The 18,595-nt window shown below is 41.7% G+C and overlaps 1 protein-coding gene across 6 annotated transcripts in view; it reads right to left on the reverse strand.

Annotated features, from left to right (window-relative positions):
• The window catches only part of CREB5 (cAMP responsive element binding protein 5), a 364,901-nt gene that overhangs the window by 125,802 nt on the left and 220,504 nt on the right, over window positions 1-18,595 (reverse strand). The window contains exon 1 of one of the 6 annotated variants that reach the window (XM_090046658.1): window positions 6,892-7,027. The exons of the other annotated variants lie outside the window; for them this stretch is intronic. Within the exon in view, the coding sequence (XP_089902784.1) occupies window positions 6,892-6,938 (47 nt within the window). The 5' untranslated portion in view covers window positions 6,939-7,027. Of the gene's footprint in view, window positions 1-6,891; window positions 7,028-18,595 lie in introns of those variants that run through there. 6 annotated transcript variants of the gene reach the window in all.

An 18,595-nucleotide genomic window follows, 5' to 3' on the forward strand; every position in this document is an offset into this window, starting at 1 on the left:
AGAAGTGATATGGTACAGAAAGTGGATATAACACAAGTCAGTGGGTATTAATGAACAACTAAGCTATGGTGGAAAGACTATTTCTGAAATTACAAATCACATCTACATTCTGAACAAATTAATTCATTAAGATTATCATTTTATGATACACAGCAAAGGGATTATAGTTAAATAACTAAGGCTAGACAGAAACTATATGTCAAGGGTCAATCACTTTTATCTAATCTATATGTTACCCACTCAGAATAGCTAAACAGTCATTTAATAATAACGCAATTTAAATTTTGAACTCAACTGTACTTTCCATGGAAAGTTAAAGAGATTTTAACAGTTTGGCTGGACTAGGCCCAGCCAGGCCTGGTAAACATCCAAGCTTTTGGGAACGAGGAGGGGAAGGACATAAGCCTTCCCTTATTCCTCCATTTTCTATACAGGCAATGGGTGCAGTCGGTTACTCCCTTGAATAAAAGCCTACATGAGATTAGCACTCCCAGCATCACTATAATCTCCCAAAATGGGAGCAGCTGTAGTCCCAGTGCACATTAGGCCACCAGAGCTAGCCAAGAGGTGAAGGTGCAAACTTTGTATTCTTAGAAAAGTTCCCAAAGTCATCACATCCAACGGAGGAACAGAATCATGAGGAGGATTTGATGGTGAACAGGAGGAAGGACACCTCTGATATGTTCCCACTGCCAGGCTGTGCCTTAAAACATACAAAACTAATGTCAGGAGCTCTGCTTTGGTGATGACCATCTGCAGCCCTTCTTTTTGGCACTTTATTGTCTTACAAATGCTGATTCCCTTGACAGAATCTGTAAGACTACTTTTGAGGGAAAATGTAAAGTAATAACGTTTGACTACAGTATTTTGCATTTGAGGTTATTATTACACTTTGCAAATATTAATTAAATTTACCAAAAGTCTACCACACCTGAGGGAAATACGATTTCTATATAAGGAAATGAAGAGCTAATGGGGACATGTAGGAACACTCAGGGCTATAATACAATACTTTTGATTCCTAGTCCTTGTATCAGACCACCTCTTCCTCCTCAAACTCTGAGAGACTGGCTTATGGGCATCAACCTACTGTCTAAAGCATTTATATTGTAAATACAATAGACAAGACTATTTCATGTAGCAATTTATCTTTAAGGTAGGCACGTCCAGGTCTGTAGACTGAAAAGTCACCTACAGTCTTTATTGCAAAACATTAATGGCCTCTTGCAGTTAGGCACAACTTTAAGCCAAATAATTCTTACTTATTGGTGCACAATTTCTGTAGGAACATTTTACATCTATGGTCTGTTTCACTGATTATGTGTATTCCTACAATTCTAGTATTCATTTTAAGGATGTTTTTAGGATCTCTCTTCATCAGTTTCTTTAAATTGTGGATCTAAAGATGCTATATATAGGGTATCACTCTTCAGTGATGTTGTTACTGCGCCATGCTTTAGTTCTCCCTTTTGTAGTAACCGCCTGTACTGCACCATACACATGACACATGGTTATTTTTAGCCACTACTTCACCATGCTAAAATAGGGGAGCATGCCCCTACAGTGAAGTAGCTGCCAGTGACATGTAGATACATGTGGTCGCTACAGCAATGTAGTGCAACGTGTAGACACTCTCATAGAAAACTTTAATTCCCTGAGAAACCACAAAGTTTTAGATATAACTTGGTAGAGAAGTGGTAAAAGGAGAGAAAATTACTATGAAGAAGACAAAGATAAATTGCTAAAGAAAATAGTTTTACTCTCAGTTCTCCTGTAGGATACATACTGATTTTTAACTTAATTCACATTAGTAAGTGCAGTAAGTAGAAGACTGGTAGGATTTAACTGGTAGTGTATAACACTAGTTTAACAGAAAAAATTCAGGAAGACACATGCTAAGATTCACTTGGAGTTCTGAGTTCATGTTAAAAGCTCAAACCATATCTTAAAATCACATGTAGTACAATGCTCTAGTCTGTACTACAATCAGCACTTCCAGCTCTGACTTGCCCTTCTTCAAAACTTCTTACACTAATAAGCTTCAGGATCCCCTTTTACTGTAGACACATCTGGAAGGAGGAGAAGGCAACTAATTACTTTTATGACCCATCTTCCTGTGTCCTCTTGGACAGGGGAAGCTGGCTGACCCACTCCTTGATTTGAGTCTTTGGGAACTTAAGATGGTCAAGTAGATATGAAGATACTTAGAATCCACAGAAATAATAAGAGTACACATCCTACTTTGGCATGAATGACGTTTTAAATGCTGAACACTAAATATGGTTCATTTAATAACATTTAGAGACAGGCCAGCAGGACAGTTACCTTCAGCAGGACCAGAAGCAATGTGTAGAGTTCCACTGGTCCCTAAGAGCAGTGAAACTAGGCAGTTCCCTTAAAGATAATTTCTTTGGACCAGGCAGAATGTACTGATCTTGCCAATGGAAGATCAACACATTCTACCCCATCCACAGAATGTTGTGGGAGGGCTTGAACCCTGGAAAAGTCAAGCCATTACAGAACAGCCAGAATGACAGGGTTTTGCAGGTTATTCACTTTACTCAGAAGACAGTTTAAAAAAAGGCAGTGCCTTTGGAAGGCATGGGGAGGAGAAGGGTGAACCCTGGCAGAATCCTCATTGAAGTTTGCATCAATTTTAAGATACTGATTTTAAAAATTAAACATGCAACTTTACGGATTTCAAATGGGTTCAGGTTTTGTTACAAAAGCATTGCCCAGCATCAAGTAACCGTGGCTAACGTGGATTTTCGTGTTTTGAATGTCCAACCTGAAACATCTTGGGCCTGATTTTTAGGGATTCAAACCATCCCTAGTTTCACAGACTTTGTGTGGACGCATTTAAAAATCAGGTCCATGGTAGTTCAAGGTGGACATCTTAAAGTGGAAGGACACAAAATGGAGCACAAAAAAGTCTGCTGTATATCATTTTCATTTCAATACACCTATCACTGAAGACTCTAAATTTCCACTAACCACTACTGGTTATTTAACTGCTTTTAATAAGGATTGATTATGTGTGATCAAATCAATTCATAGGTGACACATAGGGGGAGCACAGAGGGGCACGTGCCTCCTCTGACTCATCCCTGCCGCCAACGGCATCTGTGGATGCTGACCAGCTCCGCCCCTGCTGCTGGCAGCATCTTCAGGAGCTTTTCAGCTCTGGCCCTGCCACTGCCACTGCCACCACCACCGGCAGTGTCTGCAGGAGCTTGCCAGCTCCGGCCCTGCTACCACTGCTACCAGCAGCGTCTGCAGGTGCCCCCCCAGACTCAGGAGGCACCAGTCACCCAAAAGCCAATTGCCTTATTGTTAGGATATATCTGGGAGATAAAAATGTGGTAACTACAAAGAATATATATAGAAGGAGATTCAATATCACTTTTATATGGTTTTATATAAAATTAACATTATCTAGCAGGAGAAATTACTTGGAATTCAAACATGCAGTGTGTTTTTGTCAGGTCCCCAGGTTCTCCTCCTAAACTCCTTCCATCTAACTTCTAGTCTCACATCAAAGACACATTGCTTAAGCATCTATGTGAAGTGATGGCTAACAGTGCAGCTACATGCACCAGTTAGAGCATATTGTTAAAAAGTATCATGATGTATTCCCTGGTTGTCTCTTTACTATTATATGGCCTGAATGGTTTGGGATACATGAAATCCCCTGTGGAATGGTTGTCCCTGGACTGCCAGGTCATTTTCTTTCACACACATTTTATTTTGACAAGAGAAATAACATGAAAACATTATCTGCATATATCTCTCAGCAGAAACATGGATTGTGGCCAGGCCTGTATGGTGCATAAGATGGGGAAAGACAGTATTACAAATCATCCTCTACTACACTGTTTCTTTGCACAGGAGCAAAACAGTATGGCTGGTGAGAGGCAGGCATTGCCCTAGGACAGTGGTTTTCAACCTTTTTTCATTTGTAGACCATTAAAAATCTCAAATGAAAGTGCAGACCCTTTTGGAAATTTCAAATGGATGTGAATTTTAAGTGTTGGTATTCACATATTTTTTATTGATCATAGGCCCTAGCCTACAGACATTCAAAAAGCCCAAGACAGAATCGATCTACATTAGATTTTCTGTAAGCGGTATAATTTAAAGTGGTGGTGAACAGAACACACATCCGCCCTTGGTCCAGGGGATACAAATGTTAGCTGGGTTCTACCATTTTTAAACCAGTCTGTGTGTGCCAAACTTCTGTTCTGTTAAGACTGCTTTTACGTGCTGAACTTCTGTTACCAGAATATACTGGTTTCTGATCACTTATACTGGTAAAAGTGTAATGTCTGTACCTGGCTGTAGGCATCTTTTGCGGACCCCTTAGAGAGTCTGCAGACCCCACAGGTTGAAAACCACTGACCTAGGATAATACAGAAGTAGGGAGAGGAAGGGTGAAGATAAGGATCTAACCCACCACCAGAACTGTGTAGGCAAAGGGAAGAACATACACAAGATATTTCTAAAGGACAGAAGAGCAGCACTTTCCAGAACTTCTAAGAGAAATATTTGAGATAGTAATGATTCTTTGTGGGAAATCCCACAGCAGTACAGTTCTTTCTATAGTCCACATGCCCTTAACAGAGGCCTGCAGAATCTGGTATCATAAGGTACAGCTGCATGACACACTATAGGAAAAGCATTCCCTTTGGCACATTATCATCTTGGGAGTTTTTTTTATACTAAAGATCCAAAGTTTGCCATATGGCATTAAGGGGTGTTTTGTACTTTGTAGTAGTATGGAGATGGGATACTAGCATAGTGGATGTTCCTGAGGTCCCTTTTGGCCTTGGTGTCTATTACATATTTGGCTGAGATAGCGAGGGACCTAGTGGACTTTGGTAGGCATTCCCTTCCAAGTTCTATATTCCAATATGATTGGAAGAGTAACGGGCGAATTTGAAACTGTATGAAGAGAGCAGCTCAGCTATCTAATAGACCGAATAAAAGGTCTTGCTGTTAAAGATACTCTCAGGAAAATAAATCATTAAAGGAGCCAGTTCGTGAAGCTATCTCAAGAAGCCTCAGTGCTTTGTTTCCAGAGCCTGTTGACACCATCCTGGCTCTTGGTTGGTCTTTTGCTTTTTTACTTATATTACTAAAGGGAACAAGGTCCTGATAATGTTACTTTTATATAAAACCATATAACAGTGATATTGAATCTCCTTCTATATATATTCTTTGTGCACTTAGATTGGCCCTTAAAAGGATACATGTCTGACTTCTGTTTTTGAATGGCTGACTGTTGAGGTTAAAATCAAGGCATTTATGGAAATGTGGCCACCATTATGTTTTGTGTGTGCAAATGACACTGGAAACTTCAGAGAGCATTAAGGGTCCAGGAATGGATCAGGAACTATATTTGACTCACAATAGGGTAACGGGGTGCAGGATTGTAACTGAAAACATTAATTTGATATTTTTCTTACTCTGGCACCAATTCAGAATAGCACTTAAGCATGTGCTTAAGTCCATCTTTATTCAGCAAAACAGGTCCTCCATCTACTGCTGCATCAGTTAGCATCACTCAGGGATGCAAATTCCCTGAAAGGGAATTCACTTCCAGGAATGGTATCTTGATAGGAGAGAGCTTTGGATATAGAAAACTGACTCAGAGCTGCTGGGTACTCTGAGGACACGTACAGATGCCAGGTATCTCCCGTTCAGATAATACCTAGTAAAAGCACTGTACAAACAAGTATTTACTCAACATTAAATCCTACCTGATGCATATGAATGATAACAGACTCACGCTTATACAAACTAATCTTATAGCGAACACACCATGCTTTGCTATATACTGTTATTCTCAAGAAAAGTTACTTAAAGTGTATCGATAGGGCCTGACCCTATAATGAAATCTGCTTCAGGAAGATTCCTGAGCCTGTATATTGCCCCATTGATCCTGAGGGGGCTACAGAGGGGTGAAGTATTCCATGAGCATGATTCTCTCTGTAGGTGCAGGACCTTGTTCTCTTTAGTAATATAAGTAAAAAAGCAAAAGACCAACCAAGAGCCAGGATGGTGTCAACAGGCTCTGGAAACAAAGCACTGAGGCTTCTTGAGATAGCTTCACAAATTGGCTCCTTTAATGATTTATTTTCCTGAGAGTATCTTTAACAGCAAGACCTTTTATTCGGTCTATTAGATAGCTGAGCTGCTCTCTTCATACAGTTTCAAATTCGCCCGTTACTCTGAGCAAGCCGCCCCTTTGCTTTCTCTGTTCTTTTCTTTTTTTCCCTTGGCCTTTTTGTGAAAGAGACACCCAATTTCAAACCATTTAAAAAATATCAAAACCCTGGTGGAAAATAATTTGCAGCTGTGATAATATCACATTTTTAAAAATACCGTAATATAGTTTTACTTTTAATAATAAAAGATAAAAAAGGGGAGTCTGTGAATAATTAGAGATTGCAGTCTGAAGCCAGTTACAGTCACTGCAATTGATAATAAACTTAAACCCCCTTGAGAGCAGGTAAATGCTTTGCAACCCTGACCCCCTTGCTCTCACATTACTTAACAACCCTGCAGTTCCAGCATTACATCACCATTCAAGCGATTGGTTCCTGCATTTTAACTCTCTCCCTGTCTCCTCTGATTAGGAGCAACACAGTGATGGGGTGGGGGGGGAGACTTCTCTCAAGTTTGCTGCTCCTTGCTTGGGTTTGCTTTGGTTTAAAACCAGCTTCTGCTCCAAAAGTCCAGGTTACATGCACCAGAAAACAAATCTCTATGGAAGTGGAAAGGAGAGCAGAAAGGGGGATCAAAGAGGGAAGGAGAAGGACGGGAAGATGGAGAGAGGGCAAAAAAAAAGTATACAGAAATCAGAAAAGGAAAAGAAAATTAAAAACAAACCTCATGGACATCACTGAGCCTGAATTCCCTGCTGAGGTGCAGAACATGAGAGCCCTGGAATGAGCGTATGTAGAACTTGAGCCAAAGCTTAACTAGCCTGAGTGAGTCATATCCTTCCCATTTGATTCCAGTCCAAGTGATGATGTAATGCTCTGGCCCTCTCTCTCTCTCTCCCTCTCTCTCTCTCTCTCTCTCTCTCCCCCTCTCCACTACCTCCCTCCTCCCCTTTCTCCTTTTTAGCTCAGTGCTGGTGAAGTCACCATTTAAATCTGGCAGAGCTGAAGCAAAAACTTCAATGTAACCAAAACAGCCCCAGGCCAAGTTCCAGAAGTACTGAGACTTGGTAGTGCAATTGCCATTGGAAACGGGTAAACAGAGAAAGAAACAGTGCCGCCTCAGAGTGGCCTGAGCAGCTGCCTGCGAGATCAGAGTAAAACCCAGGGAACGGAGCTGTCAGTGATTTACTGGTTTTGATCAGAAGATATTACATGCACACACGCGCACACACACTCACACAAATGCCCATATGTTTTAGGACCTCAAGACGGAGAAAGAGCAATTGGGAAACTCAAAGGGAGGGGTATAAAAAGACAAGGAGATGAGGGGAACAGGGGAAAAAACTGCTGTGTATATGTTATATTTTGGGGATGGGTGGGAATAAATAAATCAAGCATTACAGTGCATGGGTTTGGTTCACATTAAGCACATTTTCAGTTTCATCAAACTGGTATATAGCAATCAAGCAAAAAAAGTCTTGCAGGACAACCATGGAGTTGTCAGGTGAATTGGTTCATGCAGATGCCTTCTATCCATAGAACGGTGGGCTCTTCTTTATCTGCACTGCCCCCCCCGCCAAGAGCAACCAACCAAACTCTATACCACTCTCCAGTAACTGATCAAATCATTGCAACACTGCTATTGTTCAACCTTACATTTAAAAAACATTCTTCAGTTGAATTATTTTATAAGTTTATGTTTATATGTTTAAGAAACGTTCCTTACATTTAAGATGAGGAGTATAAATGGGCCTAGTAATAATTGCTCAAAATAGAAGAAATGTTTCAAGTGTGTCCAAGTGGTGTGTCCAAAAGCCACAGTGTTTTGAGCCACTGCTGTTGAATATTTTATATTTATAAGTCTTTTCAGTTTAATATCTATACAAAATATGGCTGACATATACCACTTGTGTATCTGGAAATCTTACTGTCAAAGAGGTTTCTTTTCCTGTTCACCATTCACAACGGATTTGTATCAGTGCACCAAATACTCAGTTCCTTTATAGACATTAAATGCTTAAGCATTCAGGGATAATCCACCTAACCTAAAATATTAACATGATGGTTACCAAAATTATAGAAAAGTCAGTATAATGTAGGGATAACCAAAATATTGTAGGGATAACCAAAACGGTCTTCTTTATAAGCTGAAAGAAACATTACAGTTAGCAATTCAGCAATTCCACACATTATTCTTTACTAACAAAACTAAGAACACCTTTACTGACTCTCCATATTGCCAGGCCCATCACACCATTTCCATACTAATGACTTCACTAGACTGCTTGGAGTACATTTCAGTTTTACAAATGGCCTCCAAATCTTCCATGAGATCTGGTGAAAAACCAAAGCCACAATGATTTTTTTTCCTTACAATGATTTAATTTTAGGAAGGAATTAGTAGCAAAAGGAATTATTTTGCTTTAGGAGCACTTTGGCTTTTTTCTCACTCAAAAGATAATCACAACAGCCATGTAATGCTTCATATGTAGAAAGCACTAAAGACTACTAAACTGCAAAAATTTCCCAGGATGTTGTCACAGTTATCATGTCCTTAAAGATAAATACTTCCAAGGGTCAAAGCTGCTAATTTCAGCCTGGTTGGTTTCAGTCCTGAATTCAAATAATTCATCTTTAGGATATATCACCATGAAGGGGGGCGGGAAAGCTAGGGGTTTGTCCCATTCGATTAAAAAAGCAGTTCCTCCAGCAGACTGCCCTCTTTGTGACATCTCCAATTGCTATTGATGCTGCAGCCACTCAGAGTGACACTTTTATCAAGCAAGGCAGCTCGGAATTAGAGGTGATCGGCCATAATTATTACTGGCGCCACTAAAGCCTGTGGCTTGACAGCATCTGATGTGGTGGTTATAAAGTTTGGTCCATTGTGTCAATGGCCTGTATAACTCATTTATGTCTGAATTACCAGCTATTGATTTTTTGTCTTCTGTAACATAATAAAATAGAAGTTAGATCATTCCTAAAGCTTTCTGTTAATTCAAGGCCTTGTCGCCTTTCTTACTTTAATCCTAATCCTTTTCTTCTTTTAAAAAATTGCTATTTATTATACTTCTCTGTGAAGGTGGAACAGCTTTTCTTCCCTTTCTTCCTTCTCTCCCCACCCATACCTTCCCCTCTACCTATTTGTGTGTTTTCAGATATTTGCAGCCCTGAGATGCATGACTAAACCTCATCATTTGCCTTTCCATTAGGCCGCTGTGTTTGCTATAAACTTTTGATGGACCCAAGGCAAAACTCTTGCTCAGAATACCCCTGATGTGAAGATATGATACAGACACAAATTATGAGGCTCAGGCCCATCTCTACTGGGAGGGAAGTGCCACAAAAGCAAATCTTTCCAGACAGAAGAACTATTAGGTTGAGGAAATTAGGTACGCTGTGCCTTTACATATGCATATGTTATCTGCATATATCTCAGCATTCTCGTAGACTTCATTCCAAGAAGTAGACTCTACTGACTCCACTGGAATTACCCATAGGAGTAAGGCCAATAGCTCTGCTACCCACCAGATTAATTACCGTGGCAAGTAACTCCAAAAGAAATTCTCTTTTGCCCAAACTAAGTGCAGCCCCACATTCTGCTGTACGGCTATCTTTTTCAATTACAGAGGGATGGAAGTGACAGTATTAGTATGTTAAGTGATCCATTAAGTCATTATTTCTTACAGAAATATTGTCTCAGAAGGAAGAAGTATTGTGAAAACAGTATCCTTTTTAAAGAAACAGAGGTTAGTTCAAACAGATTCTCACGAATTAAAATCTTTTTTTCCCCCAAAATGAACTAGGCAAGCCAATCTGGTCTAGACAGTATGCGATGAAACCAATGTTGTTTTAAGATGCATTTATCATTTAAAGTCTCATCTCAAGAGATAAACTTTTTTAAAACAAAGCTCATGCTTCAAAAGAGTTTTAAAACATATTCGCACTTGGTAATGGGAATGCAAAAGTTTCTTTCAACCCAGGTATTTTCAAGGCCTATTGATTTTTTTCCCTAGCAGGAAACACTGTTTTCCCATTTCCCTTCCTGTGACTGACCAGTTAATGATAAAGAATATCCTGTACCGAGAGGAAATTCCACTCACATACAAGAGCTACCCCTTTATCTGTTTATTCGTCTCTCTTTTCCTTCTCCCTCCCCCCATCTCCCTGCTATCCTTATATTTCCAGTGTTCAGACACACTCAAGAATAGGGCTGTTGTGATGCGGGCTGTGGGATGTTTTAATTCTAATGGGAAACTTCTTCAAAGTAGTGCCCTAGCCAATCCAGTTATGACTCTAGCTTAGCTGTCTAGTTCAGGAATGCTTACAACACCCTCCCTGCAGCATGTTTCATCCTTAGGGAAAGGGTGGTGGGGCACAGCACAGATGTTTGGTGTAAAAAAAACTCAGAAATTCACTGCTCCTTCTGAAAGTTTCCAATCTGAATAACTAGAGATATCTGAATTTTGAAAGCTCAAACCTCAGGGAACACTAGGATAATCTCAAAAGGAGCAATATTATAACAAGGAATCTCATAGCCTCCAAGTGTTTAGTGTGTGAAAAAGGCTGGGAATGTGGCTGGTTTATAGACATATTATACACACACACAGATACAATCTATGGGCCTGATACTGTGCATATTGAAATCAGTGGCAGTGGGCACAGACTCAGACCTAATCTAGAGTGTAAAACTGCACCTATTGTTTATTTTGACTGCACTACTTAGCTTTTTTATGGGCTTGATTAAGGAAAGTATTCTCAAATAATTATTCTACATTGAGGAAAGTCTCATTTTCATCCAGACATTATTTTTTCACTTTTAACCCAGGATTCTTAGAGTCCCTGTGGAATTAAAGAGGCCAGATAATTTCAGGGTTAAATAAGCTTTAATGACTATCACATGTACAGAGACTTAAACCCAGTATTAAAAATTATTTTTTTTAAAGTGGCATCTCTTCCTTTTTTAATTTAAAATAACCATCCAGGTGGTTTCCTAAGGATTTCTTTGCAAATTGCTTCCAGTGAACCTTTTCAGTCACAGAGCACTGCAAACCCATGTGGTGTTATTCAGCGTTCACTTCGACTTGGGTGTCCTATGTTTTTATAGTGGACAGGGTCTTAGGGATTTGTCTATTCAAATGCCTATGCTTAAGGGTTCGATTCTGTGAGGTGCAAGGCACTCTGGCCCTGTTCCAGTAAGGATCTAAGCATATACTTAACTTAAACCATGAGTGGACGCATTGACTTCAGTTCTTTTACTCACATGCTTATCAAGTTAAGCATTGTGGTTGATACTGGACATGTCTACACAAGCATTTAATCCGGGATCAGTTTACTCATGAGTAAACACTCCTGGGCAGGCATCTACACAAGCAGGGAAGTGGTAGCAGATTTGCTGCTAATGGCAACAAGCTGTTCCTGCTTCCTGGGGGCCTACAATGGGCTCCTGCCACCATCAGGGGGAGCTCTAGAATCCCCCTGAGTGCTAGCCCAAGAGCCAGCAGGGAGCACTGAGCCAAGAAACAGCTGTCTCCAGGCCAGAGCTGGGTCATTACACCCTGTCCCCTCACTGCTAGCTGCCCCACCAGCAGATCAGGGCAGGGGTCGGGACCTACCCCACCCCTGCAGTTCTTTCCTAGCCCAAAGCCTTAATCACCCAATCAGGGCATGGGGCTGGGACCTACCCCTCACCAGAACAGTTCCCAGCCCCCCGCTGTGCAATTGCAGGGTGGAGGATGGGGAGCTATTCCCTGCTCAGCTCCATGAGCATGGAGCTGGGTGAGGAACACATTGGGCAGCCTGTTCCCTGCTCAACTGTATGAGCACAAATCTGGGTGGGGAAAACGCTGGGAGCCTGTTCCCCACTCAGCTTCACAAGTGCAGACCTGAGTGGAGATTAAGCTCCCCAACCTTTTCTCCACCCAGCTCCACACTCACAGAGCTGGGCAAGAAACAGGTTTTCCAGCCCCTGCCAGAAAGGAGCTCCCAGCACCAGCTCCACACTGTGGGGCTGATGTTAGGAGATCTTTATCTCCCAGCATCAGCTCTGCAGTCACGGGCTGGCACTGGGAGACCCTCACCTCCCAGCCCAAGCTCCATGGTTATGGGTCTGGCACTGGTGCTGGGAGACAAGGTGGGGGGGGAGGACTTGGAGCTCTCTGCTGCTGGGTCAGAAGGACTATGTCCTGCCCAGGTATCAGTAGCAGAGCCTGCCCTGGCATCAGCAGCTCCTGGGGGCAGGGAGCAAGTTTGCTCCCTGTCAGGCATCTACATGAGTGCTACTGTGCCATTACTAATTGAAAGTAAATTTGCTACTTGCATTTGCAGGTAGCAAATTTACTTGCAATTAGTGAGGTTTACTCTGTACTATGTACATGTAGATGCACATGTTTACTGCTCATTAGACTATGCTACTCTACTGTTAAACATCTTGTTTAGATGAGCCCACTGAGTTGGCAGAAGAGCCTATGTGTTTTAGCACTATCAAGACCCAGTAGTATAACCAAAGGTGGGAAAATGATGCACCAGGCCCAGGAACTGATTTACAGGGGTGACAGAATGGTGGCCTTTAGCTGGGCTGTGTTTGGGGAGCCAGTGCCACAGCAGCTGCAGCCTGGGGGTAGAGAGAACATAGCATGGCAGCAGCCACTGGCATCAGGTAAGACTCTCCATTGCTTGGCACCTGCCCACAGCTCTCCAGCATCTCTGGCCAGGGTCCAAAATATAGAATAATAGAAATAAACACACAAACAAAAAATGCTAATTAGACTTCTGTTGAGCCTTTATTTTCATTGAAACTTAGGCTCCTAAGTTACCTAGAGGACTCTACCAAAAAATTCGACCCTCTTTTACTAAATAATGGTTAGAAAGTTCAGTTCTTTGAAATATTGATTTCTAAGACAAGTAAGAACATCCCCATGAACTTTCTGAATTGTGAAATAAAAGGGCTAGAAATATCCTTTGCAGGAACGGCCCAAAACCCTTCAATAGATAAGCATTGCAGGAAATTGGTTTGACAAAATCTAAACACTTGAAACATTATAATTTATTTCTTTCTCTCTCACTCTCTCTCTCTCTCACACACACACATACACGTTCATACACAATTTTAGGTCACAAATGCACACAAATTATTAAAGGAAAATAGTTCTTGAAAAAGATGAAGGGTTAGAGACTGATGTGCCTAAATACCTTATACGTACAACAGATATGAATGGCTGTCCAACTTCCCAAAACTTTTCATCAATGAATCCAAGTCTGGACCTAAAAGAACAACTTCTAGGGATGTGGGATAGTTAAGCCTCCTTCCCTATTCCATTCTTGACCTTTCAAGTGAGATTGTTAAGCCAGTTAAATGCCAGTTGTGATACAAGCTTTGTGATGTGGATATTTAACCATTAGGAAATGAAATGAAACATCATCTACTTGTTATATACAGGCCAAATAGCCTTGGGCCAGCTATGAGCTGGTGACCTGGAAGTGAAGAGCTCTGTATCCAATTACCTATCACTGAGTCATCCAGAGTGAATAGCTAGATATTTTATTATAGCTGAAAACCACTAAGGCCTACAACAAATAATTTGGCAGTTTATGTAGAATAATAAATAGTACTTTACTATTATTTTAGGACTTTTCACCCTGAAGGATCCCACGCACCTCAAAAGCTATGGATACAAAACAGAGAACTGAAATGGCCACTGACATGGGAAGTGGCAGCTAGCCAGTGCATTACACAGGAAGAGTCTGACCAGTGACAAAAATCAACACCCACAATTATTTTAAAAAGCCCATGCCATCTTTAAGGCTTGAAAAGAACAATCCTAATTGTTTCCTCACTTGCACCAATGTAATTCCACTTGTTTCAAAGTAGTTACCTTCAGTCATTTACATCAGTGTACCCAGTCTAAATTGAATGAGAGCCATAATCATTTTTATTCTCACTCAAGAAAACTCTTTCACCATTTTTACCCCTTGATAGTTCTATCTTACTTTCAGACTAGAATAAGATTGAAATATTTGATTTCTAATTTTATACATACTAAGCATCTCAATCTTGTCCTAGTCCAAAACTCTGTGGGAGTTCATTTAAAGATCAGGATAAGATTGATACAAAATATCTCAATCTTCTTTCTGTTAAGAAGGGGAAAATAGGATCTATTTCCACAGCCTCTGAGCTTCTGACAAAAGGAGAACTGACCTCAAATTAAGAGTGCAAAAGTAGTCCCTGCTATAAGGCAAGCTGTATTGGGACAACAGTGGCTGGGGTAATACCAATGCAAAGCTCTGAGCTTCCATTTCTGTTGGGAAAAAATTTGATACTGTGGATTCAAGGTAACGTGTAGTGAAAATACATGTTTACTTCCATTTAAATATGTCCTTCTTTGTTAGTAAATCAACTGGTGTTTCATTACTTCTGCGTGAAAATCAATGACTATCCTCATATACTGGATTCCAGTCCAGGCAAGCTGACCCTGGTTTCCATTCCAAGCATAGCCAAGTAACAAAGTAGTTTTCAAGTGTATCTGATAAAGAAAAGAGATCAAAGAATTGTATTTGCTTTTTTAAAACTATACTTCAAAATTATTAATATGGTATCTATATAAAAATTCTATAGGAATGTTTTCTTATAAGAGAACTGTAATGAAGCCATAATCCCTTACTTTTAAGGAATCCTACTGAATGAAGTCAGTGCTTTCCATTGTAATGGGGGATTAAGGCCCAAGTTGGTTTTTAAAATTTAAATTATGTGGTAGATAAAACAAAGAGCTGTTAAATGGTTCAACACACTTTATTTTAATTGGAAAAGGTATCATTTTCCTTATTGCTTTTTAAAATGGGGCTGAAAAAGGAAACCTGGTCACTATGTGGTACATTTTGCTGGTATTTCCAAATTAAAATGACCCAATCATGTGGGAATTATACTAGTGATCTTTTTTTAAACTGGAGAGAGTTCCACTGGCATTAATTGATATATTTGGGATTTATGTACTTCATTTAGACTTCTACCATTTTTACCCTGAGAGAATGAACGTATAATGTGTAAAAATATTTTTAAAAACACCAATCTTTCAGGGCTCTAAAATGAAATGATATGACTTTTGGTAAGAAAGAAAATGAAAGTGAAAACAGCTAGCCATGTTTTAGTTTCCAATCCCACTTCCACATTTTACTGTACAGTGTGTGTATTTATTTATACCAGATCTCATGAATGAAAAGGGAAGCCATTCCATTCCTGTGCCAGTTACTTTTAAATAGTTAGTAACAAACCTATCACTACAGCATATGCACAGATGCAAACTTACAGGATATGAGCACATAAAATCAACATAGGAACAAACCATGCCTTGTAGTTGTTCTCTTTGTTTGGTGATGACCCACAGCATGAATACTTCCATGTCACTCCCATATTTCCTCACACTCAGTGAGTGTACTGATCACTTGGTCCAATAAATGCAGGAATACAGTGAATGAGAAGAACTAACAACAGTGAAATTTACTGTGGAGCAGTAGTCTCCTGGTCTCTCTAACTAACTACTACTACCTAACAGAGGGACAGTCTTCCAGTTCCCAGCTCTCTCAGTCTCCTGTTAGGGAGCATCTGTAAGTTATAATTTCTATCGCTACAGTGAGATCCCCTATTCCCAGGACTAGGTGAGGTCAAATAGCATTATTCATGTCCCTTTCTGTATACATTACATATGAAAAGTGCTCCAGGATAGGCTCTCTTTGTGCTTTACAGACATCGTAAACATGTTTACATTTCCTTTAAAAAATGCACCATAGTAAGTTCACCTCAAAAAAATGTCTAAAACTGAAATAGTATCAATGAAACAAAAGTGTATGCTAAAAAAATAAAAATTAAATTAAAACAAGAGAGATAAATAACTTAACACATATAAACTGAAACTCTTCAGGAGTTCATCTCAGGCCCAAGGTTCCCTTTGACATTACTGGCTTTGGATTGGGCACAGCTCCACTGTTGTTACAGAAATTACAGAATCTCACATTTTTCAGTTTCCCTTCTCAGTTTGTTCTGTGCATCCTTGACTTTTCTGCAAGTCAGCATCTCAGAAACTAAAGCTATGTACAGATGTTCATTTCTACTGGAAGAAACTTCTTTTGATAGAAAAATAGCCTGGTGAGCCAAGGGGCACTAGAGGACTGCTCTCCTGTCCTGCCCTTAGGGAAGCCCATTAATTGACAGTTTGCCCTTTCCCCTACCTGGGAAAAGGGCAGGTTGTCAAGTGCCATTTAGCAGCCACTGAAAGGCAGCAGGTGCTACATACAGCCCTAGGAGGGTTTTAACCCTGGAAGAATGCTTCCCCCCATACCATCAATCAGCTGGTTAGCAGGAGGCGGGCATCCTCCCATGGTGGGAACCCTTCTGGTTCGCCCCTGGAGCAGAATAGCTTCATTCCTTGCACTCCTTTAGCTTAACATGAAAGGGTATGGGGAAGAAGGAGGAGAGGATGGGGAGAAGCACTCAGCCACCACTCCAGGAGCCTTACCACAAGGGAATTAACCTTTCTTTCCCGATAGTGCTTCAAGCTGACCCAGGGTAGTGGGTGTGAGGCAGAAACATTTCACTGTGGCAGCAAGGCTCCTGCCATGGCACAGAAGCTTGATTTTTCTGGTACTACTCCAGATCAGCTGAGCAGCCATGGGGGTTTGGAGAAAGTGGCTCCTGGCTCTTGGCCCCTCTGGCTTTTACACTGTCTCCCCTGTTGCTCAGCTAAGCAGTAGTGGTATATAAGGGGAAGCTAGTGCAGTAACAGCCACCTGCACCAGCTTCTCAATTGTTACTCTTGCCACTCAGCAGAGCATCAGGGAGAGGCAAGGGGAAGGCAGAGGGGCTGAGCACTGGGTTTTACAAGCCCAGTTTGCCTCCCCTGCCACTCAGATGAACAGGGAGAGGAACAAGGGGAAGCAGGCAGGCATCAGTGTTTCCTGTGCCTAGCTTCTGGGAAGTCTTTACATATGCTCTGGAGGTAGAGGGGGTGCTTTCACAGGTTTCATAGACATTAGGGCTGGAAGGGACCTCAGAAGATCATTGAGTCCAGCCCCCCACCCAAAGGGCAGGAAGTCAGCTGGGATCATAGGATCCCAGCAAGATAAGCATCCATTTTACTCTTGAAGGTGTTCAATGTAGGTGTTTGAACCACCTCCGATGGCAGGCTGTTCCAGACCTTGGGGGCTCGGACAGTAAAGAAATTCTTCCTTATGTCCAGCCTGAAATGGTTTTGCAGTAGTTTATGACCGTTCGACCTCGTCATCCCTTGGGGCGCTCTGGTGAACAAAAGTTGCCCCCAAAACTGGTGGTCACCCCTGATAAACTTATAGGTGGCCATCAGATCACCCCTGAGCCTGCATTCTTCCAGGCTGAAGAGTCCCATGGCTCTCAGCCTGTCGCCATAAAATTAGAGTGGCTCCGATAGCTGGTCTAATTAAAATGCTTGCAGCGTCTTGTGTATTCAGCATCCCATGCTACAAAATAGTGGTGGGGGTGCTTTAACTAAAGTTTATTCAATGACCTGTAGTTAAAACACCCCTACCCACATTTTGAAGCATGGGGATACTGAATATAGGAGATGTGGAGGCTGCTGGAGCATGCTAATTAGCACACTTCAGCAGACTCAATTAAATGCGTTGTAATTGTAGCATGTCAGGGCAGCATTCCCACATGTCTACAGGCACCCCTGGTGTCTGGGAGCTGAGTAGAAGCAATGGCATGACAATGCCCCTGTCTGCTTCTCATATTGGGAATTCCAGTGTCAGTAGCAAACAGGGAGCTGGAGCTGCTTCTTCCCTCCCCTCCCATCATGAACAACACATAGCACATGCCTCCTGGGGCTGGCGGGGGGGCACAGTGACCACCTGCAGGCAGCAGCAGTGGTGTCGGTGGCAAGGGTGTGGCAGCAGTGAGCGAGGACTGCCTGCAGGTGACTGTAGTGGCATTGGGAGCAAGGGCAGGCTGAGCCAGGACCACCTGCAGGCAGCCTCAGTAGTGTCAATGGCGGGGAGGGGAAGGAAGGACCACCTGCAGCTGCTGTCCGCACTGTCAGTGGCGGCGAGTGGCGACTGCCCACAACCACCAGTGATCATGTTGGCAGCGGGGTGGTGGGGGGAGCTTTGGCAGCGGCCAGTCTCACGGTGGGCACATGCCCCCCCATACTCCCCTATGCTTCACTTATGCCTTCCATGTACAGAAACACAGAGCAGCTGCCCCCGCCCCATGCCTTTTCCAGGCCAGGATGATCCCAGTCTCTGACAAGTATAGAAGCCTGGCTCCACTCCTTCTGGGCCCTGGGAGGAGTTAAGATGAGGGAAAACATGCAGACATTCAGTTTTCTATGAAAAACTCCCAGAAGCAATTTAACTGTGGTTGTTCCAAAATTATTTTAATCTCAGAGCAACCATGTTTGCTCTGG

The sequence above is a fragment of the Crocodylus siamensis genome, chromosome 5 (assembly GCF_052110815.1).
Source record: "Crocodylus siamensis isolate JL-2025a chromosome 5, ASM5211081v1, whole genome shotgun sequence".
Classification (NCBI taxonomy): Eukaryota; Metazoa; Chordata; order Crocodylia; family Crocodylidae; genus Crocodylus; species Crocodylus siamensis.